We start from the raw sequence: 24797 nt of genomic DNA, 5'->3' as shown, positions 1-24797 counted from the left end.
GCAACTGAGCTAGACCCTATCTCAAAATGAAAAGTAAAAAGGGTTAGGGAAGTAGCTCAGTGACAGAGCACCCCTGAGTTTAATTCCCCAGTAAGGCCTGCACACACTCAGGCACACAACTGTAGAACCCTTTGTTACTTAAATCACCTGATAGGTCACAGGATATTTTTTCTGCTACTGCATTTTGAAACATCACAAGTTTCTTAAGATAGAAAATAAACTAAGAAAATCACTTCTGTAGAACTGAACTACTGACATTTCAACAGCATCATTTTACCCATCGCTGTCCTGCCTCTCTGCATAAAATAGCTCTGATCTACCTCATTTATCTCACTCTTCATTGCCCTTCCATGCTTTGGATATCAGCATTTAAAAGTTAGCTTCTTATGACTTGTGATTATGTAACAGTAATATCAAAACAAGTCTTATTTTCCACAAAAATTTCCAAGAATTTACCAGCTGAGGCAATCAGTGGTATCGTTGAGGTACCATGTGTTTCACCATTAGTAATTATTTAGCACACGGCAATGTCTCGTCTAACTAGAATAGTGTACCTTCAGGGTAAACTTTCAAGCTGTGTGTTTAGAATTGTTAAAAGTAAGAGCAATATCATATTATTTATGATAATTACTTTGTATATTAAAATTTAGCTCTGGAGAATTAACTATGACATAAAAAATTTCTAGTGAAGAAGAAAAGGAGTCTAAAAAACTCAAGTAAATTGTACTTAAACTCTGCATAGTTTGAGTGAGTGCTGATTTTGTGGTTAAGGTATAGTTGAAAATTATCATTTTTTAACTCAATGTACTTACAACAGTATACCTGTATAAGAACAAAATATACAAAAGTAGACAAGATGTATAAAATGAAGAGTGCAAAATACATTAGAACATAAGTATTCACTACAAAAGGACATGAAATGTATTCCACTGGTGAACAGTTTCTTGAAGCTATTGGAAAATCAAAAGAAAATTAAAAAGTTATTTAAATTGATACATTCACAACTTGGTTACTATAGGAATTCATAAATACCAAAGGAGATAATTGAAATTTTTTCAAAAGCTACAATGCTGCCTTATTTTACAAGATAAAACATTCTTCATTTTATTCACCAATAATGATGAACCAACTTAATAACAAATTGAAAAGAAGTCATTAGTTTATGTCAACAATCAAGAAGAGGAAGTCTTTCTCAATTAAAGGATATTCTTGAACTTTATTGGGCCTAATGAGACAAATGGCTAAGCAGCACAGAGTTATTTTACAGAGACACACATGAGTGAGTGTAAGTCAGAATCAGGGTGGTGTATTTAGACATAAGTAGAAGATTGAGCATGGTGGCACAGTTTTGGGGGGAAGAGGTATATGTGTACAAGTGCAAAATTCTAAGGTTTGTTGGTAAGTGTAAGGAACTGAACACTGAGAAGTTTCCAAAGCTGAATTCTTTGATATCATCCTTTCTGAATCTGTATATAGATTGCAAGTTTTTCCAAACTTTTATAAGAGGCCCAAAGATATGACATTCAGGAAGCCATGTGGCGTGGCAGAAATATATTGGACTATTTGCTTTCTAACATTATGGGCTGTCAGTGAGAGCTTCCAGAGATTATTGACATACTCTTTAAAACATAAAGAGGAGGGCAAATTAATGATCAGCTGACACTGATTTGTAAATTTTAATCCCCCCCCAGGTTTATTAATTACGTACCCAAGGTTTTAAGAATTCTTTCTAAAGAGCTTCGAAAAAAAAAAAATTATAGACGTGTGCTTCGTTTTCAAACTAATAGTTCACTGTTTTTTTTTTCTAAGAAAAACTGTATGTATCCCAAAACCATTTGAGTTGGGGTAATTATGAAAAAAAAAAGGACTTAAAATTTCAAAGGAAGAAAATAGTTATTTTAGAGAAGAGGAAATAGTACTGAGAATTAACAAATGTTATCATGACAAATTTAATGCTTCTGCACAGTAAAAGAAACAACCAGGGGAGTGAAAAGAAAACCTACAGAATGGGAAAAAGTTTTTGCCAGCTGATCCTCAGACGGAGGACTAATATCTAGAATATATGAATTACTCAAAAAGTTAGATCCCTCTGAATAAACACCGCAGAAAATGGCCAATAAATACATGAAGAAATGTTCAACATTGCTCACCAGTAGAGAAATGCAGATAAAAGCAACACTGAAATTCCATCTTACCCCAGAATGAATGAAATGAACCAATAAAAATTGCTGTCTAGCCTGTGCGGGCAAAAACATCCTTTTACACTGTTAATGGGAATGTAAACGAGTATAGTCCCTCTGGGAGTCAGTATGGAGATTCCTTTAAAGACTAAAACTAGAAATTCCTCTTGACCCTTCTGGGTATCTTTGCAAGAGAGAGAAAGACATCATATTGCAGTGGTACATGCATACCCATGTTTACAGTAGCACAATTCATTATAGGTAAATCTTCAAAGTGGCATATATGTCCTTCAAACGAAGAATGGATCTAAAAATGTGTCAGTTATACACGGTGAAGTGAGCTGCCATAAAGAAAGACAAACTTGAGTCCATTACAGAAACACAGATGCACCTTAAGACAATATTGTGAAGTGAAATAATTCAGATGCACAAGCTTAAATATTGCATGGTTTCTCTTATACGAGAAACCCAAATTATAAAGAGAAAATAAATCATAAATAATAGGAAAGAAGGAGATGGATCTGTCTCAAATGGGAAGGGAATCAAGAGATGGAGGGAGGGGGGATGGGAGGGAAAGGGGATGAAAAGAAGAATTAAAATGAGTTACGTACCTGTACCAACTCCATACGAGGAATGTGAATGTACTAAAAATATTTTTTTTAAAGATTGTATTTTGGACTGGTGATTTAACTCAGTGGCACCAAGCCTATCTTGCAAGTGCAAGGCCCTGAGTTCAATCCCTGGTATCAAAAAAAAAAAAAAAAAGATTGAAGAAGATTGTATTTAGAAAACTACAAAAAGCCTATACAATTTAGCTGATAGAAGATATGCAGCTTTCATTTTTCCCAAAGTATATCTTGTATTACATCAGAAAAATGACGTACAATCAATGTTTTTCACCAAAAGGAATAGTATCCACTGTGTTTAAACTTACATTTTTTTTTGTGTGTGATCACAGCAGAGAGGAAATATCAGAGCTACTATTTAATTGGAAGAAATAAATGGAGCAGAACCAGTTATGTGCAGTGCAAATACTATTCTCGGACTTAGAATTGACTCCCATACAAAATAACAGCAGCTTTATCTAGGATTGTCCTCCCTGAGTTGATCCAGGTTGTTTATTTGATGTGAGTGACCTAATAATGCTTCCTGCATCTCAGCACCACTGCCTGTGTTTGTACAGTGGAGGTTTGGCCAATCACAGCAGTCAGGGCTTTTGTTCTACTCTGCATTGCGCAACTTTGGGTCGGGCAGCTCGGGCAGAGGGAGCTCAGTGGCTGGAGTAATGACTTTCTAGCCAGATCATAGCTCTGGAAGACTCGCTGTATGAGTTTTCTGCTTTAGCCAAGTCCACTAGTTTCCTAAGGCTGCTGTAAGAAAATATCTCATAGTGGATGGCTTCATAGAGCAGATATTCATTGTCTCACAGATGTGGAGGTAGGAGTCTGACCTCAGGGTGTTGGTAAGGAGCACTCTCTCTGCGGGCCCTAGGGGGAATTGCCTTCTTGGTGCTCCCTAGCTTCTAGTGGCTCCAGCAGTCCTTGTCCTTCCTTCACGTCCAGCTGCATCATTCCAAACCCTGCCTCCGTCCTCACTCTCATGACCTTATCTCTGTGTCTCCATTACCTTCTTATTAAAAAAACAAAACAAAACTGGTTATTGGATTCAGGGGCCGCTCTAAGCCAGGATGACTTACTTTCACTGACTATACCTGCAAAGATATTCTTTCCCAATAAGATCAATTTCTGATGTTCCAGGTAGAGATGAATTTGGGGTGAAAATAGTTGAGCCTCTACAGTAAGCCATGGAAGTACTACACATTTATCTTGCCAGAAATACCACAGTTGTTACATAAATATTTCTTCCATTTCAGTCTTCAAGTTGCAGGCTCTAACCTTTACTGATTACTCTAGGGTCTTTTTAAAACGTGATTCTGACTCTGGTTCTAGGATGCTTAATGAAAAATAGCATGATATAAAAGTGTAAAGCATGAACCCCAAATTTCTCATAAGACTTTTTACTTGTTTAATTAAGGTTAATATGGAGATATTTACTTACACCTAACTTTATGTGAAAAGGACATGAGAATATACAATCACAAAGACTTTTCACCACGTCTGAAGCATTCTTCCTTTTAGGAACCAGAAGATAATTATATTCATTCTCGTGGTTTTAGCAATCTGGGTGTGAAGTCATATTATGGAGAATTTATATACTAAATTAAGGAGATTAGACTTGGCTCTATATGAAAGGAAGAACCACTGGAGAATCATTATTTTGAGAAGAGACTTCCACTGATGATCTGGAAGAAGCAAAAGTCAAAAAAGCTAGTGAAACATGCACCAGGGATTTGGCTCAGTGGTTCCGCAGCTTGCCTTGCAAGGGCAAGGGCCTGAGTTCGATCCCCAGTACCAAAAAAAAAAAAGCTAGTGAAACAGCATGGGTGAGATGACTAGGATTTCTTACTAGTCTGGTGCAGACAGAGAAATGAATTCATACTGAGTAATGTCCCTATTGATTTCATAATTGATTAGATGACAATAATAGCTAATATTTATTGAGCACTTTTTATGCGCCGGGCACCATTCTAAGCACTTTAATGCACTTCTGTGCACTGTTCATTCTTATAATAATCCTACAGAGTGGTACTGTGCACATTTTTATTTCAGATGAAGGAACTGACAAATGCCTGCCAAAGACCATACAGCTAATAATGAGAGGAGCTAGGCTTTGAACGCACAATGCAGTGAAGGGAAGGAAGGAGTTGGGGGTGACTCTTAAAGTTCAGACGAAGTGGCTATTTGTGTCGTTAGCCAAGGTTACGAATGCAGAAGGAGAGCTGGTTTGGGAGCAGCTGACCAGGTTCTGAGTCCGTGTATATTGTTTTGGATGTAGCTTTGAGTTCGGAGAGTTGCTGGTCGTGAATTCAAATGGATGTGTCCAACAGATCACTGTAAAATTACCAGAAATATTTCATGTTAACATTTATCTTTTCTGATTAGAGAGAACACTGTGTTAATGTATATATTAGGAGCTGAGGAAAACCATGGAAATGAGTATTATTATCTTCTAGTTCCTAAAAGGAAGAATGCTTCGGATGTGGTGAAAAGTCTTTGCTATTCTATATTCTCACGTCCTTTTCACATAAAGATCGGTAAGTAAATACCTTACCTGGGACTTTGTGGAATTTTTTAACAAATGGCATGGAGAAGTTTGTGATGATGAATTTGTAACCTTCTCCTAATCATAAGCGAATTTATTTCATCACAGACCCCCCTCACTCACCCTCTGCTGTATGCCTTCCTCCAGATCTACCCTTGCAGGGCTCAAACCACAGGGTATTCTACATCAAACCTGGCGCTTTATGGGAACTGCTTTTGTCTAAGTCATTAAATAAAGAAATGCCTGTGAGTTCTTCCGAAGCACCGCCTGTTTTCGGTGTCATTTTGGCCTCATTAATCAGTGTTGCAGCAAGCAGACACTGTGCTGTGTATTTTACTGTCCCCAGCACAGCGGCTCCTACATCTCTGCCCCCAGGCTGACGCACTGGGGAAAAGGAAAGAGGGAAACCATCCATCTTCCCAGTTGCTCATGTCAGCAGCGATTCCTTCCCCCTTCCTGTTGGCTGTCTCTCTCGCCACCTGTGTTTAGAATTAGCACTGAAGCTGCTGCCCAGATGAATAAGAACCACTGTCCTTGTCACCTGCCCTGGTACGGGCCACCACTTCTCGATGAAAAAAAAGTACATCAAGCAGTTATCTTTAGTGCAAGACAAGAGAGCCACACATCCCTTTAGCAGTTTATAATGACATAAAAGAAGGTAGATTTTAGGTAATACTTTCTCAAAGGTATTGTCACTTTATGGATTGAAGCGGTGAAAACAAATAGTATCTTGAGTGCTTTGTTATCTTCTCATGGTTTCCCTCTCACTTATGTCTGACTGAAGTTCATCTACCTCAGTTCAAATTATGTCTTCATGTTATTGTCTATGCATGCTTAGCCCCTCTGTGCCTCAGTTTCCTCACTTGTCAAACAGGGATGACAGCACTACCTACCTCAGAGTTCTTGCAAGGATTAAATGAGATAATGCATTCATAGCCCTTGTGGTGAGGTACTCTGCAAATACCAGCGGGTATCATTAACCTCATTTTTCAAATAATAAAACCAGGGTTCAGAGAGGTTAAAGAATTTGTGAAAAATACTAAGCGGCAAAGAAAAAATTTAAATTTAGCACTCTCAGATCCCCAAAACTCATGCCCTTTAAACTATATTGTATCCATTGTCGCTCTGATTCATGAATACTTCATGTGAAAGATCCATAGTTACTTAACTGTATGTCTTTATTTCCCATTATATAAGATTAAAATGGTAATTACCAACATGCCTGTTAGTATGAAACCCTTATAGGTACATGCCAATTAATTTAATCATGCGGTATGCAGGAAGACTAGGCCTATTTTAAAATTTTGATGACAAAAAAAAATGTTCACGTCCTTACAAAAAAAGATAAACAACAGGAAAGTGTTAAAAAATAAGTCATTACTCCCCTTCTCTCAGGAAACCACCGATACCCTAGGTGTGCATCCTTCATTCGTTTTCAGCACTTACACATTTAACGAACGTTTATATAGAACCACTGTGGCTAAACCACATCCCTGGATCTTCGGGGAATTACTGTTATCCTTCCCATTTCACAGATGTGGAGGTTCTGTGACTTGCCCATGGGAACCTCAGACTGGTATTGGACTTACATGCTCTGCTCCAAATCAGCTTCCTTTCCTCCACCAATACTTACCGTTCCCACTTCTTATCTGTTTATAGTATTCCATTATATGACAAGAGCACTATCCCTTTATTCAGTGTTTCCCCTACTAATAGGTATTAGTCCCTTGTAGTTCTCTTGTATTTAAACAATCCTGTGGGGAACACCAGGTATCCTTTACATTCTTGCATATTTCTGTAGGGCAGATTTCCTTATGTTGACTTGCCGACTCAAAATAAAGCATTTGCAATTCTGACCTCCGTAAATGGTTACAAGACGTATGAAGAGCTTACTATATGGCAGACGTGAAGGACTTTATGCTAATGAATGACACACCATCCTTTTTAACCACCCTGTGAAGTAGGTACCACTCTTATCTCCAGTTTGTAGGTGCTCGACACTAGAAGGAGCACTTGAATCCAGGCAGTCTAGCATCAGGTCCTGAGTACTTACTGTGGTCAATAACCAAACTCGTTATCGTCGTCATATTGTACTGCTTGACTTTGTCACTTTCTAACTTACCCTAAAGCTGAGCTAACAATCTGAGCTGATGGGGGTTGGGGGGTCTGAACTGAGATGAATGTGGTTGAAACAACCATGAGGTTTGTGCCTGTCTACAGCATAGAGGAGAAAGGAAACCATGACCAGCTAGAAAATGAGATTTCTTTCACATGGTAGAGGCCAGGATGACCAGAGATCATGTTTTGTAGTGTGTGTGTGTGTGTGTGTGTGTGTGTGTGTGTGTACTGTCTTAATGCCAGGAACATTACTTTAGAAATGTTTTTCTCTGTTCTGTTGGTTCATTTTTCTCTCTCAAAAAAGTTGCAGAACACTTGAGACAGACATGGAATTATTTTACATGTTGTATGTAAGATTCTCTGGCATCTCAGCTTCACTTGGTTGAGGCCATCTGTTAATTAGCTATGGGGCCCTCCTATAGCTACTTGAGTATTGGATCCAGACTGTGGTAAGAGAGGTCAGAAAAAGCTAGGGAGATTGCCAGACATGGTAGAAAAGATACCTCTCTAGGCAGAATAATTTTATCTTCTGTCCGTGACCATTGTTTTGTTAAAAATATGTAAGTGGGATTATTTTCTGATAAAATCCACATTATACATCCTTTCTGAATCCCTGAGCCATAAAGATTTATGGAACTGCATATTGCCAAGTAAGTCTAGTTAACCAGCAAAGATGGTGTATGCCCTTATCCAGTGTCTTCCCCTCACCAGTGCAAGGTGGTGACATTGGGTGTCTCCTCTCACCTCATCCTCTGCTAACTTTCTGGCTGCCAAATGTGATATCTGAACTGCCCTATGCTCACGGGACGTCTGGCCACACAGTAATATATAATTGTCTCAGATTTTATGACTTCGAAATGTAAATTGTAAGTAAATTTATTCTTCACATTTTTAGTCTTTTCTCTGTGTGTGTGTGTGTGAGAGAGAGAGAGAGAGAGAGAGAGAGAGAGTGTGTGTGTGTGTGTGTGTGTGTGTGTGTGTGTCGTAACATGTTGGCAGCTTTGGAGAATAATTATCTAGTCATGGTCCTAGAATACTGGTTTCTGAATCTTGGCCTCATGTTAGAATCACGATGCTCATGCCAAAGCTCAAACTGATTAAATTGGAATCTCTTGGGCTAGGGGCATTGGTATTTGTAGAGCTCCCAGGTGATCACTGTGCAGCCAAGACTGAGAACTTTTGGCTTAGCCTTTTCTTTTTCCACTTACAGTGTTTTCATCTGTATCGCATTTTATGCTGTGGGAAGTGAACTTTAAGAATAGACTGTTGGTGTCCAAAAGCTCGTTTCAAACTTTAGCACACAACAGGATCACCTGAGCCTGTGAAAGCACAGGTTATATAACTTTTCCTATTTCTTCTTCTGAAGTAAGCCCAGATGTCAGAATTCCTGATTTAGCAGGCCTAGCAGGTGATCCAAGAAACTCCCAAGTTATGGTAAAATTGTTGGTACAGATAACACGCTTTGGGAACCTCTTCCTTTTATTCTTTTCCAACAGGCGTGGCCAGGGCAACTGCCTCAGACGGTCTGTACTCAAAATATCAGTGTTAGAAGAGATCATAGATGCTGGAGGAGACTTTAGCATGTTGTTGTACTTCCAAGTTATTATGGAATCTGATAAAAAAAACAATGCAGTATGTATGCAAAAGCAACCTCGTCATACAAAATTACTCCCACCAAGTCCCCTTCTACTTCAGAATTGGACCCAATCCTGGATGAGTTTCTGATGTTCCAATGTGGACCTTGGATTTTATTTTCCCATACAAATAATTTTGTGAATGTTTAGGTACAGCTGAAATCGTGCTGTTATAACCATTCTTTTGGAATTATGCAGGCTCAGAGAGAACTTGATGGGCTGCCTCCCAGAAGTTAAAGAATTGGGTTTCTGAGTTTTAGAAAACCATTTTTTAAACAAACTTATTCAACAAAGCCTGTTTAGCAGCTGGCTGTAACTAGAACATTTGGTTTATTTTGTTTACAGTTATTTTGCCCTTAACATTTGGAGCCAAAGTGGGGGAGAAAAGATTTGTCATGTATTCAGTTAACATTTATTGGGTGCTCACAATGTACCTGGTCATGTGGTATTTACTAGGGATATAAAGATGAAAAAGACAGCCCCTGCCCTAGAGGAGCTCGTATTCTAGGTGGAAAAATATTTACTAAGCAAATAGGAAAATATTTACCAAGTTACTGATGTGATATGTGCAGTAAGGGAAAACTGAAGGAGAGATCTGTTCTGCCTGGAAGCAGCGGGAGGAAGGCTGGGAGGTGGGGTGAGAAGCAAGAGAAGAGCTGTGGAAGTGTGTGTAGTGAGCGCGTGGGTGCATGTGTGTGGGTGTGCATGCGTGTGTGTTTGCAAGCATTGTAGGGGTAGGGGGAGGCTTGTAACAAGTTTAAAATCAAGGAGAGGGTATTAGGAGTTAAAAACCAAGGGAAGTTCTTCAGAAAGAAAAGAGGGTGCAGAGAAGTAAGGAAGGAGTCAGGTAAGCGCCTCACACAGTGTACTGTGACTAAGGGGCACTAACTACCCTGGAAACCTAATTCCAGAGGAAGGAACGAGAAGAAGACTTACACTGATTCAGTATTTATTATATTTGTACTTTTAATCTAGATTTTCTTTTTAAAGTGCTTTCTCCTGTTTCATACTATCATGAGGAAGGGAATTTTAATATTCAATAAAATACTAATTCTTTTATAATGTCTTGAAATGAGTGGTTTCAAACTGTACCCTGCGATTCCACACTCTGAGGTTGGCTGGGATGAGGCCAAAAGAGCAGAGGGGGCTTCCTGGGGCTTCCTCCCTGGCTCTCCCATTACCTTGCTCTTCTTAACACCGTTTCTACATATTGCATTCCGAAAGTATACACAACTAAGAAGAGCTTTAGCATAGCCTAATCCTCACGCACATAGTTACCATCTGAGTACTGTGGCTTGGTAGCTAACTCTCTCTGCTGCTGGCCAAAGGATAGATGTTCTCAGATCACCGACTGAAGAAAAGCCATTGGGCAGACACTGATGTGGCTGTGTGAACAGTGGTTAGGTGGGCAGGATAAGCTTTTGGCTGGTCACGGACATAATGACAAATTGCATCTTCCCAGATGAACACTTTAAGGCTAATGTTAGAGGATGTTTTTTGTTTTTAGAATAAAAGCTAATCTTAAGTACTTAGATCATTCTTTGTACTTTAAAAATTTGAATACCTGTTGATCTCTTTCCTGTATTGATTGCTCCACTCAAAATTTGTTCACACAGGCAAGTGTTCTTCTACTGAGCTATATTTTCAGCCTTCTCTCTTTCTCTAAATCTATAAGATACTTGGCTGTGCTACTCATTTACTCCTATGCAATTTCTAGAAGGCAGCGTGGCACAGAACTGAAAGCTTAGGCTGTGGGATCAACTCAAGCTTCAAGACTGCATGCTTCCTGTGTGACCTGGGACAGCAGATTGCTTAATTGCTCCATGTGGGTTTTTCCCTCACTTGAAGTGGAGATGATAATAGGAGCATTTATTTAATGAGTTGTTTTGAAGATGAAAAGAAATAACGGACATTCAGATGCTGGAAATCAATAAAATTTCAAGCAGTGTTTCCATTTTTTTAAGTATCTTCTACTTCTAGTAGATAGTATATTCCTGAGGAATACAGAACATGACTTAGGTGACTTACAGTGAATAAACTCATTACATAAATCTCACATTGGCTTGCCTTCTATGTAGTCCTGTTCATTTCTGTCCTCCAGTAGCTCAAGTTCCTGCAGAACAAGAACTGCTACTTACGTTTTGTTTTGCTTGAGGTGTTTGTTGTTGTTTTATGGGGCTGAACATTGAGCCTAGGGCCTCAAGCATGGTCTTCAAGCTCTCTAACACTGAGCTAGCTACAGCCCTAACCTGCGAACTCTTAACTTCCTTGTAATATCCCATAGTATGGGCTTAAGGCTACATGCACTTGGTAATGGATTGAATCCACTGAAGATTTTTTGACCCTTCTTATTTGGCAATGCTCAAAACAGTCAAAAGAGAACTACCATAAACTTCCATTACACACTGCCCTACCTCCAGGACAGTGGTGGCAAACCTTTCTGAGATTTCAGTGATAACAAGCAGCCATCTGTGGCACATGTTCCATGGCTTTGCCACCACTGCTCCAGTATATCAAGTGCTCTAGTTCGGTCGGGGCTGTCCTGGTTTTGGCACTGAAATTCCTGTGATCCAGTGAGCCCTTGCCAGGCACACCAGGCTTGGTGGTGGCCTCGCCTGCTTCTGTCCCCATGCACCTAGGCAGGCCCGCTGTCTACATGGCTGAGTCACCCTGTAAAGCATCGCCTTCACTGTGGTTGACATTTTCTCTGCATACTTAGGCTCCTGAAACTCTCTCCTTCCTGCATCTTCAGTCCTTCCCTCTCTCCATTAGCGCTGAGGCATGCCATAATTTTTCCTATTTAAAAATAAAAAGACTTAGGGCTGGGGATTTAGCTCAGCGGTTCGGTGGCCTGCCTTGCAAGTGCAAGGACCCGAGTTCAATCCCTGGTACCAAAAAAACAAAACAAAATAAAAATAAAAAGACTTAGTTGGGGATGTGGTTCAGCGATGGAACACTTGCCTGGCATGCATAGGGTCCTGGGTTCAATCCCCATCACCACCCAAAAAGAAAAAAGAAAAAAAAATTAAAAATCAATCGCAAAAGTTGAGGACGTAGCTTAGTGATAAAGCATTTATCTGTTTATCTACTGCTCTGTCCTCAGTACCCCCACTTTAAAAAAAGAAAAGAAAAAAATATCAACAAAAATGTTTGAAATCTACATCTCCATCAGGCTACTGCCCCATTTTGGCTCCCTTTGTGACAAAATCTTTTGAATCAATTTTCTATACAGTCTCCGCTTATAATTCTCCTTTTCCCCATTCTTTGTAAGGTTTTGTTTGTTTGTTTGTTTGTTTGTTTCTGTTTTTGGTGCCAGGGATTGAACTCAGGACCTTGTGCTGACGAGGCAGGAGGTGCCCCTGAGCTCCATCCCTGGCCCCTCCCCGTTCTTTGTTGAACCACTTTAGGTTTTCGTCTCCCAACTTTCCATAGAAATAATTCTTGCCAGTTTGCCAGTGATCTGGAACATTCTCAAACTGTTGAATTGTGAAAAATAAACTTCTGTTCTATTGAAAATAAATGAATAAAAGTAAATTGTTCAGTGGTAAAAAGATTATATATGGCAAGCATATGACCCCAGCTGATTTCATTTAGAAAATAGTGTTATTAGCAATTGAAAATGTTTGCGCATATTTATGTAATACTTGTCATTAGGTGATATGTTAATTTAGTTTTTATTACTTTTGTAATGAAACTAAAAAAGACCTACAGTTTATTCTTAATGATATCTTAAGTTATATAAATCATACTTATTTGTATGTAGCTGGGGCAGTACAGGAGTTTGAACCCAAAGAGTCATGAGCAACATCCCCAGCCTTATTATTTATTGGTTTGTTTGTTTGTTTATACTGGAATTGAACCTAGGGCCTTCGTGCAACTTTTTAAATTTTTTAATATTTATGAACACATGTTATACATGATTATTACATTCATTGTGGAGAGTTGGTGCGTGTACATAGCGTATCTCAGTTCTTTTAGTTCCACTTCCTGTTGCACTTCCTTCCCTCTCCCCTACCTCTGTATTTTGGTCCCCTTCCCATTTGCAAAAGACAGTCTTTTTATTTTGAGATAGGGTAGCCTTCAACTAGTGATCCTCCTGCTTCACCCTCCTCAGGAGTTGGAATTACAGGCAGTGCCACCATGCCTATTTTTGTTTGTTTGGTTTTTGTTGTCTGAGTTGGGTTCTTGCTATGTAGTCCAGGCTGGCCTTGAACTCAGTATGTAATCCAAATTGGCCTCAAACCTGCAGCATTCCTCCTTCTCAGTCTTCCTGAGTTATGGGATTGCAGGTATGTGCCACTGTGCCCAGTTCTATAAAGCTGTTTTTTATTTGTTTGTTTGTTTTTGGCACTGGGGATCGAACTTGGGGCCTTGCACTTGGGAGGCATGCAGTGGACCCACTGAGCTAAGTCCCTGGCCCTCCATAAAGCTGTTTTAAAATGCATTTAAATCTAGCTTAACTACCCGGAGATGCTAATATAATCTTCCCTGGGAGTCAGAATTCCAAGACTTTGTATTTTCTCAGTTCTAGCTGATGTGAAGACACTCACTGAGGTGCTGTTTGATAGGGGGAAGAAGTACCTAAAGGAAATACCCCAAAGTGATATTTAAGTACCCAGAAATCACTTCAGAAATAAAGAACTGCTTGGGATTTTTCAATTGTTTTTGAGTGCAGTCGCTAATGATAAATCTACTGTCTTGGTCCATGGGTGCTTCTATAACAAACCACCACAGCCTGGCTAATTCTATAAAGAGCATAAATTATTTTCTCAAAGTTCTGGAGGCTGGAAGTCCACAATTAAGGCACCAGCATTAGTGTCTGGTGAGGCTGCTCTCTGCTCTTAAGATACTATGTTGTTGCCTCCTCTGGGGTGGCAAGGGAGGGAAGGCCAAAAAGAATGAACTTTCTCTAAAGCCTTGTGTATAAAGGCATAAACCTTAATCACCAAAGGCCCACCTCTTACACCACTACAGTGGGGAATAAGTTCTGACCCACATTTTGGAGAGGACACATACTCGGTTTGGGCAGGAAAATCGGATGCCATGGTGGGCAGCGTAGTGAAGTTCTGGGTGTGGTCCCAGCTCTGCCACTAGTGGTGCTGCCCTTGATTTGAACATCTCAGCAGTCCGCCTTCCGCTTTGGGGAAGCAGGGAGTTGATGAGAGTGGGGTGTGTAAAGGCCAGGCCGATAAGGAGTCCAGAACTTGTAGCCCAGGGATGAGTGCTCAAATTCGCATTTGACTCGTGGAGGTTATTTAACCTGGAAGTGTGTTCTTCCCTCCCCGGAAAGTGATGTCAGCAACTCCTGCCTCCATTAAACAAGAGAAGGTACATGAAAGGGCAAACATATACTTCTCATAGCTACATTTCATCACAAGAAGGAAAATACATCTGCAAAAGTGTTCAATCACATGACAGAAGGATGACACAGCATGTGGAGGGAAAATAGCTACATAATTCTTGAATTTCCAAAGTGGCTTAAATAAGTCTGTAGAAAACTTTTCTTTCAATTGTTAATTTTGCCCTGCTATTTTAGGGCCCAGGGTTGAAATAGGGCAATGTAAACTTTTAAACTCTTATCAGCTTTTAAATGCTTATCATAGATGTCTTTAATGAACGTATAGTCTACTGGGTTAAGGCTCTTTTTTATTTCCTTTCTTTTTACAAATACATTTTAATTGTTGACCTGTATATTGTTTCCCACTGGGGAAGGTTATGAAACCTGCTTTCTCTTATACTGAACTCATGTTTCCTAGTGATCTTCAGGTCTGAGCATCTGGATTCATTTCTAAGGAGAAATAAACACTTTTTTTTTTTCTGGTGCTGAGTGAGCATTTCTCAACAGACCGGGGCTCTCTGCTTTCTGGGGGACAGAGTGCAGAGCACTGCTGAGCAGCTCCGAAGCCTTTCAAGGAGTTCCCGGCTCCTCTAGCCAGGCCTGTAATGCTGTTCATGCTCAGGGCCTCCTCTGTTTCAGTTCTTAAATCCTTAACTGGCAGTCAAGGTATTTTCAAGGAAATATTATCATATATTAATATAGAATCTAATTATATATTAATTACATATCTCAAGGAAATACATGTTAAGGACTATTACATATTTCAAGGAAATATTATTATATATTATATTAATATATAATTATATATTCAGTTATATTTCAGGACCTTACAACTAAAATATAGAGTCATGTAAATGATAAAATTGAGATTCACTGACCAAGAGCTGAGGAGTGAGAGTTTCAAGCAATATTTTTTAACTTATATACAATTAGAATAGACTTACAGAAAGAGATGTCCACCACAATTACTTGGTAATGTTATTGATTGCTTCATTGCAGTCCTTGATAAAATGCAGTTTTTTTAGCCCAGAAGACGTGATTATTCAGCCAGTTTAGGTTTACTCTTGATTGTACTTAAAACAAGTGTGATCGTTGAACAATCACTGTTATCCTTGGGGACAGCGGGACTTTGTAAGAGAACAGATACCGTTTTTTGAAGCCTTTGTTTCTGACCACTATGTTGAAGTTGCGAGTGTTTTAACAGCTAAAAGACAAACTTCTTTTGTTGTATATTATTTGGTTTGGGGATTTAAAGACAGAAGCTGTCTTGAGGAAATCACATTTTCTTTTGCCATATTAATAGTTTTTGAATTGCTTTTGAGTTTGGCATAAATATTTAAAAATTATAAATTTCAGATATGTACAATGCCTCACACAGGAATAGTTTCGGTTCTGTTTTGAGTTGGTAAATGTGTTCTACCTTTAATTCAGACACTTAACCTGTCTTCTGGGTGATAATATCAAATCCCAGCGCTGTTGGCAGGACTAGTTCAAAAATGAACCCAAAAACGCACTGGGGGGAAGTGGCATTAGTTAAGGAAATGTGCCTGAAGTCCGCATGCAGACCTGTTTTGTAAGGGGCACCCGCTTTCTCCTCATCCACTGGGGTGGAACTGCAGCCTTCCCCACCAGTGAGTATTACGCCTATGGTGCAGTCTTGAAGCTGTTTTTTTTTGTGTGGTTTGCCTCCTGCCCACTGGGAAGCCCAGGCTCCTTTCATTTTCACTCTTCTACAACTTTAGTGCTTTTGAACACAGAACCCCCATCCTTCCACCACCTGAACTCTGCATTCCAACTGTGTGATCTCATGGTACCAGGCATATCTCCCCTGCCACGCCGCCAGGCCGCCTGCTGGCTCTCGCAGGAGGAACAGACAGGAGCATAAACTCACCCTAGAGGAGCAGAATGCTCTCTGTATATTTTTAAGACTAGGAATCCAGCTCCCATTTAGAGTCTGTATTTTTTTTAATAACTCCTTGAAAATTGAACAAAACATTTCTTGTTGCTCTTATTTTGTGATAATATCATTCCTTCTGCACCAATGTATAGAATCTCAGAAACTAGAGAGTGGAAAAGATGTATTAGGTCATGTCTAACCCGTTCCCACAGGTCCCAATTCTTTTTCCCACAGTCTCTCCTCTAGTGCTTTTCTCTTGTAGTTTTCTCAAGAATTTGTTTCCTCCATTTCTCCTGGGGAATGATTTCTTAGTTTGACCATGGAGGAATTTATGTAGAAATATTCATATTCTTTTTTTTTTTTTCAGCTCAGTATTTCTAGTCTTTATAACCCTTTACATTACTATAAGCAGTCCCTCTTCTTTCTGGGTCAAATATTTCTGGATGGAATTTTTTTCCCCCTTCCATTTATTAAGTTCAGAGTTTGTTTTTCTGCTTTGTTTTTTCTCTTCATCAATCAGCCCGAAAGGCCATTAATCATGTTTTACTGTACTGAAAATTCCTTTGCTTATTCCCATACCAGGAACCCAGAACTGCTGCGGTCCCTGGGTCCTGGAGGAAGCCTCTCCTCTAATATATGTCCTCATTCTGTGCCCTCCCTCCTCCTCATTCCCTTCTCTCTCTCTCTCTCTCTCTCTCTCTCTCTCTCTCTCTCTCTCTTTTCTTCTCCTTCTCTCTCTCCCTCCCTCCTTCCTCAGTCCCCCTATTTCCCCTCAATTCTCAATTGGAAAGTATTCTTAAAGTACTGTTTATAAATTATGGTTTGGGGAGTTAGTCATTTGAAGATGTAATGAAAGTGTGTGTGCGTTTATGATTTTGGATAGTTAGCTTATATTTGTTTTCAGTTACCGAAATGGTAATTTTCATATCCTCAGAGCCACAAATCTGTTGGCTCCTTGGAGTGCTTGAATCAAGTACAATTCTAGACCATGGAACTGCGATGGAACATTCTATTTTAGAGCTGTCATCTTAGCACTAGGCAGGAAAATAAACAGTTATTTGTATATTTTGAGGAAAGGGAAGGGGAAAATTGAAGAAGCCTCGGCACTCACGTATTTGATGTTGGTTATCTCTCAGGAGCTAGTGTTACGCATAAAGATGAAAACCTGATAGACTATATGGTTTCCTGGAAAGGGCAGTCCAGGGTGGTGGTTCTGATGAAAGCAATCCTCAAGCCTCAACGTAACACCAATCCAAAAAAAAAAAAAAAAAAAAAAAAAAAAAAAACTTCAGCAGGTTTCTTTTTTTCTTCCTTGAGCTGGACAAAATGATTCCAAAATATATTGGTAAGCATAAAGGTACAAGGTTGGGTAAGAGACTGTGGAAGAAAAGAAGAGAACAAGACTCAATCCACCAGGTCCCAGGACTTATTAAAAAGCAGTATGGTTCTGTCACAGATATAGACTAATAGATCAGTGGGATACATTTGAAAGAACAGATCCTTACTGTATTCTTCCTACTGCAGCCTTTTCATGGCAGAGATGACATTCCAGAGTCTTTTCAATAAATTATGCCAGAACAAGGAGAGATCCATACTAGGTGTGTGGGGGTGGAGAAGACTGGATGCCTGCCTCATGTAATATGCAAAAAAATCCACCTGCAGACAGACTTAAATGTAAATGATAAAACTTAAACATGTGTGCACATGTACATGCTTTGTATATGTATATGTTTGTATATTTCTTGTACATGTCTTTGTGATCTCCTGATGTTGAAAGATTTCTTCTGACATCAAACTCCTGTTTTCAAAAGTTGTATATTTGACTGATAAAATTAAGAACTTCCCTTCCTCGGAAGATAACATAAAGAGAAGACATACAGCCAAAGGATGAGGGAATATATTTCTTATACATGTAATTGACAGAATATTAATATCTAGCATATATGCAAATTCTGAAATCAATGAATGACAATCCAATCAGAAAAATAGGCAAAATAACCTGAAGATTTTCTTCACAAAGGTAAAAAGAGCCAATAATCAAAAGAGTTGTCTTTAATAAAAAGATGAAATTAAACCATGCAATTGTACCTCAGATCCAACACAGTAGCTAAAGATAAAGGGAAGAGCAACTACAGGAACTGGTGGTAGGAAGGACACGAATAGCTCACCATGGACCAGTAGAGTTGAAGATATGCATACATACCTTATACACACACACACACACACACACACACACACACACGTTCGCGTGTGCTCTACAGAAATTTGGCATAATACGCAAAGGCAGGTTTGCAAGGTTGGTACTTTATTTCCCCTGTAACATTATTTTGCGAGTCCTACAATATTCCAAATGTAAACTCATAATAGATGGTGGCTAAGCAAAACGAGGTAGGCAGAAAGAGGGAACACATGGCTCAAAGTCAGCGACACTTGTCTTAAAATCCCGGTTCCACTACTTACTAGCTGTGTGATCACAGGTGATATCCTCAGTTTGCTCTCCTGGGAACTGGAGATAATAATATACCTAACACATTGGGAGCAGTAAGTTTAAGTATACTAATGTATATAAGGCTCTGAGCATAAATGCTAGGAGCATAGTATTTGTCTAGTCAGTTAATTTTACTAATATTCTGCTGCAGTGATTGTTAAAATGATGATGCATTTTTTTTCCAGAACTTTTTAGTTACAGCACTTTTACTGATGCATATATCTATATTTTACTGTAGAATTTTTAAATCATTTGGGGAAAAATAGCATTTTTTGTCTGATACTGCATTTTTTTCTTCTCATTTTTTAAATTAATTTTATTGGTACCTTTTAGGTATACAATATAATGACATTCATCATTGGAAATTTGCACCTTTGCATAAGCCATCTTGGTTCTTATTTTTTCCCTATGCCCATACATATCTTTGTGATCTCTTGATGTTGGAAGATATCTATGACATCAAACTCCTGTTTTCAAAACTCCTCCCTTCAACCCTCTGCCCTCCCTATCTACAAAGACTTTATTTCCACTTTTTCTTTTTCTCATATTAATTCCATTCCCTTCTTTCTTTTTCCCTACCCCTCCCACTTCCCCTTCCCCTTTGCACCTTTTCTTCCTATTTCGTATTATCTATTTTACTTTTTAGTTCTTATTTACACTTTCAGTTTCATTTTTCTATTATAACTATTAATACTAAAAAGTATAATCCAAAAGGGAAATGACAAAAACCGTTTTTATAACATAAGATTATGCAGAATTAAAGATGTCCTTCTGAAGAAATGAAAACATAAGTATGATTTTATCAAAATTAAAAGGACACTGAAGTACAAAAAAGTTAAATATTATCAAAAAATAATATTCAAAATAAAATGTATGAGGTAAGATGAAGATGTATGGTGAGGGGCTGGGGATGTAGTTCAGAAGCACTGCGCCTGCCTGGCAAGAGCAAGGTCCTGAATTCCATTCCTGGTCGTGGGCAAAGAAGAAAATAGCGGTAAGTGTTTAAATTTTTCCAAACAAATTTTTACAATAAAAGACACGTTGCCAGTGGAGTCAGGGATTTGGCTCAGTGGTTCTGCCACCTGCCTTGCAAGCGCAAGGTCCTGAGTTCAATCCCTGGTACCACACACACACACACACACACACACACACACACACACACATTGCCATTAACCCCCCTCAAAATACTCCCTCTACCTTCAAACACACTCATCATTCTTGCTACTTTCTGAAGCGGTTCTGGAAGTCCTCTGTCCTGGCCACCTCCGTGTCCTGAATCGATTCAAAACCTTTACCATTCATGATCACTTGGGTTTTCAGGAAGAACCTGAAGTCACACAGTGCCAAGTCCGGTGCGCGATGTGGATGGGGACACATGGTGACGTTTTTGGCAGGTCTTCCTTTCCCTGGGATGGCGCTCAGCAGCAGCGTTCTTAAACTTCTTAGAGACATTCTTGATATTTACACTTCTTAAAGACATTCACAAGAAAAAGGATTTCCCAGAACTGCTTCAGAAAATGGCGAGATGGTGCAATAAATGTGTTCAAAGCAAAGAGGGTATTTTGACGGGGATTCGCGGCAAGGTATGTTGTGCTGTGATAATTTTTTTAGATTTGCACATTCACTGTGTCTTTTTATCACTTGATATGTTTCTTGATTTTGAGCTCAAGATTCTGTACTTTACATTGATATCAGTAATTATTTTTTTAAACCATAACTACATAGGAGTAACCTTTATCCCTGATGCTATGGCCTTCATTTCCCTAATGGTAAAATAAGTGTAATCACATGAGAAGCACTTGAGGTTCTTTTAATGGATAATGTAATTTGATCCTATGTCAGCATCGTTTTCATTGATCACCAGAATGACAGAATCATCTTCTCTTCCTGGGGACTGCTGCCTGTAAAATTCATCTTTTGATAATGGTCATGATTCCGTTGCCACATTGAACCTTTATTTATATTTTCCTAAGTGCAGTCTTCTTCTGTACCTTTGTGTGTGCAAGCTTTTGAATGCAAAAAAAAAAATTTTTTTTTGTTGTCATTTTCTGCCGTTAGTAGTGATTTACGAAAAGTAGGTTAAAAAAATGCATGATGATGATGGCTTATCTATCAAATTGCAGTTTGCAAAAATAGCACTAGCTTTCATAGTTGTGGTTACATGAGCATAGGAACCCTAAATTCTGCCTCAAAAGCAAATATATTTGTTTTCCTTTTTTCCAGAAAGACAGCATGAAGCGAGTGTTTTCTGGCATTCAGCCTACAGGAATCCTCCACCTGGGAAATTACCTGGGAGCCATTGAGAGCTGGGTGAAGTTACAGGACCAGTACAACACGGTGCTTTACAGCATTGTTGACCTCCACTCCCTCACTGTCCCCCAAGACCCCGCCACCCTTCGGCAGAGCATCCTTGACATGACTGCTGCTCTCCTTGCCTGCGGCATAAACCCAGAGAAAAGCATCCTTTTCCAACAATCTCAGGTTAGCTCTTCAGATTACAACTGAGAAAAGCTTTATTTTCACATGATATGAAGGAAAATTTCAATAGTTCATACAGCTTTCTCATGGTTTTTAACAATTGAAGATGACTTCATTGAATGTGATTATTCCACTTTAATCTTTTACCTTTATTCATATCATTAGGTATCTTCCTATTGCAGTAGTATTTTTCAGCTCTTCTTCCACTATTCTTAGTAAATTTATAGTCCTTCATCTACCAAAACATGGCATCTTATCAATACTTCTAAACTTAAAATTGTTTTTCTCTATTGGGTTTGTTTAACCTGATGACTTCCTGCTATTGACTCATCTCTTTGATTAAGAATAAGATACAGTGATCAGTAGTTTTACATAATTCCAGTGTTGCTTTGTTGAGTGTGTATTTGGAAGGCTTTTTGGACAATTCCCATTGTTCATTTGTTGTATAATAGCTTTTGAGAAGATTTGATAAAGTAAGCTGGGAAATTGGAAGACAAATCCCAGTGTCTAGTGGCCAAGCCAAGAAAGGCTTCAAAACAAAGCCAAAATATTTGGCTGAGTCAGTTTATTCTTGGACAGACAAATGGTCTGGCCCTGATACAGGACAACTAAGAGACACCTTAGCAGACAAGACTCAAATTCTAACTGGATTGTGCCCTTACTACATATTTACTTTGACCTGCAGCAAAAGAGTGACTTTCCTTAATCATAAGCATCTATCAGTATTTTAATATATGTTTCATTACCCACACAACTTAATGTTATGATTCATACAAAGCAAGTGGTTAAAATACATATTATGGAGTTGAGGTATGGTTCAGTGGTAGACTGTTTGCCTAGCATGCTCAGTGCCCTGAGTTTGATTTCCATTTCTACAAAACACACACACACACACACACACACACACACACGCTAACACACACATACACACTAAGTGAAAAGAGTTATCTTCAAAAAATAAATGAAATGGGCTGGGGATTTAGCTCAGTGGCGCCTCCACCTGCCTCGCAAGCTTAAGGTCCCGAGTTTAATCCCCAGTACCAAAACAAAACAAAACAAAAATAAATGAAGTAGGGCCGGGGATTTAGATCAGTGGTTCTGGCGACTGTCTCGCAAGCGCAAGGACCTGAATTTGATCCCCGGTACCAAAAAATAAAAAATAAAATAAAGTTATCAATTTAAGCTCATTGAGAGCATGTAGATATTTTTGATAAAATACTAGAATATACTCATTCAAAGGCCCATAAAGACAATTAACCCCAAGGTTTTACTATTGTTTTCTTTTCACAGTTGGTCGAGAAACACTTACTTACATATGGCTTTTCAAATTCAGTTTTGGACAGCTCTAATTGCTGTAAAGTACTTGCTTATTTGGAGCAAATATCTGACTTTCTGTAATTTCCGTCCATTCATTTTACCTTCTTCAGGTTAGTTCTTCCCAGTTCTCTCAGTCTCAGGGATCCTACCTTAGAAGCATTCTCACTTTCTCTCCCATATTTTGCAAAATAGGTTTATTCAAACTCTGCATCCTCTCCGACAGGGAAAGGTGGCTATCATCAGAGTCATCTTTTGAGTCACCCAATGCATTTTGCAAAGCACATCTTCTTCATTCCATCTGAGCTGTGTTTGATGAAAACTCTATCTTGATCCTTATTTGATGCTATTTCTAAAAAATTGCACTCCCAATCACAAGTACACATTTTCTTGCTTTCTAGACAGAATATATCAATCCCCACAAAGTCACTCCTTGGCAGATGGCTTTTCTAAGTAACAATTAAAAGCCTATTATAGTCACATTCAACCATTGTACTTTAAACTTACTCCTCCAGAGATAATTACTATATTACAATGTTAACATATTATCAATATGTTTTCCTTTGTAAAGCGTTTTTGTCAGTGACCTCTACAGGCATCTAAGACTCTCAGTAATTGATAGTCTTCTTCTATATTGTACATTATTATACAAAACAGCAGTTATGGAAGAGTAGCCACAATATGAAAGACTTTGCTTATGCCCTTTCCTAGGTGAGGGATAAGGAAACTCACTTTCCATTTGAATGGTGCCCAGGTGCCTCACAAGCTCACAGATTCCGAGAAGGCTGTGGCTCCAGGTCACAGAGTGCAATGGCAATGGCGACTAGCAGGTGCTTGCCTCCTCAGAGGGGTCAGCATCAGGCTGAGGCACCCCCGAGATTCCCTAACTGCCACCGGGGACTGAGCTGTGCTACCAGGAATTTTGATAGTTCACGGGCTAGCTTGAGGGAAGTACTCCTTTTGCCTACATTTCGTAATTGTTTCTGTAGATCCAATCTGAAAGGCTTCCTCAGTCTCTTTGACTACAAGACATTTTAGTCTTGACCATCTCCTGGATTTTTGATTAACAAATAAAACCTGACTAAATTTATGAATACAACATGTTGTTTTGATCTATCTATACTTTGCAAAATGGCTAATTCAAGCTCATGAATGTATTAATTGCCCCACATTTTTGTGGTGAGAACACTTAAAATCTACTCTTTTTGTACATTGTTGTTGACTATAGTCCTGTGGTATACAATAGACTTTTCAAAATCTCCTAACTGTAATGTTGTATCTTGTATGATTTGCCCAACATCTCTCCATTTTCCCACCGCCCTACCCTAATAACCACTCTTTGCTTCTGTTTCTTCAATTTTTGTTAGTTTCCACCTAAGCTCTATAGGGTGTTGCTATTTCTGTGCCTCATTTATTTCACTTAACTTAATTTCTTCTAGGTTCATCCGTGTTGTCACAAATGATAGCCTTTCCTTCTTTTTTAAGACTGTATAGTATTCTTTTGTGTGTATATATATTTATGCCATGTTTTCTGTATCCATTCATCTGTTGATTGAGATAGGTTAACTCCATATCTTGGCTATTGTGAATAATGCTGTAGTAATCACGGGAGGGCAAACATCTCTTTGATATACTGATTTTTGTATCCTTTGGATATATACCCAATAGTGTGTTTGTGTGACGTTTCTATTTTTAATTTTCTTTGCAACCTCCATATCATTTTCCATGATCACTAGCAGCAAAGAGGGGTTCCCTTTTCCCATGTTCTGTCAACACTTGTTATCTTTTGACTTTTTTGTAGTATCCATTGAAACAATGTGAAAATTTCCAAAAGTGGGGACAGAAAATAAAATCAATCAGCATTTTTAGATTTATAAAAAGAGTTGCAAGTCACATTTATTACAAAACTAATATTTTGAAATTAGTTTTACCCAGCCCTTTCATATGTGTGACTTTTTTGTTAATTATCAGAACAGACACAAGAGTTAGTTGGGTCTGGTATCCTTCTGTTACTGGTGATTAAATAAAGGTATAAAGAGATGACTGTTATTCCACCAGATCCACCATTAACCTGGGCCAGGCTTCTCTAGACTCAGGGCATGCCACATGGCACTTCCTAGGCTGTGGAAACTTGCATTTCACAAATACTCTTTACTCATGTAATTTTTTTTTTTTTTTTTTTTTTTTT

The 24797-nt window shown here is 38.8% G+C and overlaps 1 protein-coding gene across 2 annotated transcripts in view; it reads left to right on the top strand.

The window, feature by feature from the left end:
• Wars2 (tryptophanyl tRNA synthetase 2, mitochondrial) overlaps nt 1-24797 on the top strand; it is an 81990-nt gene that overhangs the window by 26589 nt on the left and 30604 nt on the right. For both annotated transcript variants that reach the window (XM_010643534.2, XM_010643535.2), the window contains exon 2: nt 21041-21298. In XM_010643534.2, the coding sequence (XP_010641836.1) occupies nt 21041-21298 (258 nt within the window). The remainder of the gene's footprint in view (nt 1-21040; nt 21299-24797) is intronic.

The sequence above is a fragment of the Fukomys damarensis genome, unplaced genomic scaffold (assembly GCF_012274545.1).
Source record: "Fukomys damarensis isolate Sample0158 unplaced genomic scaffold, DMR_v1.0_HiC HiC_scaffold_33, whole genome shotgun sequence".
NCBI lineage: Eukaryota > Metazoa > Chordata > Mammalia > Rodentia > Bathyergidae > Fukomys > Fukomys damarensis.
This window is presented reverse-complemented; position numbering and strand designations above follow the sequence as displayed.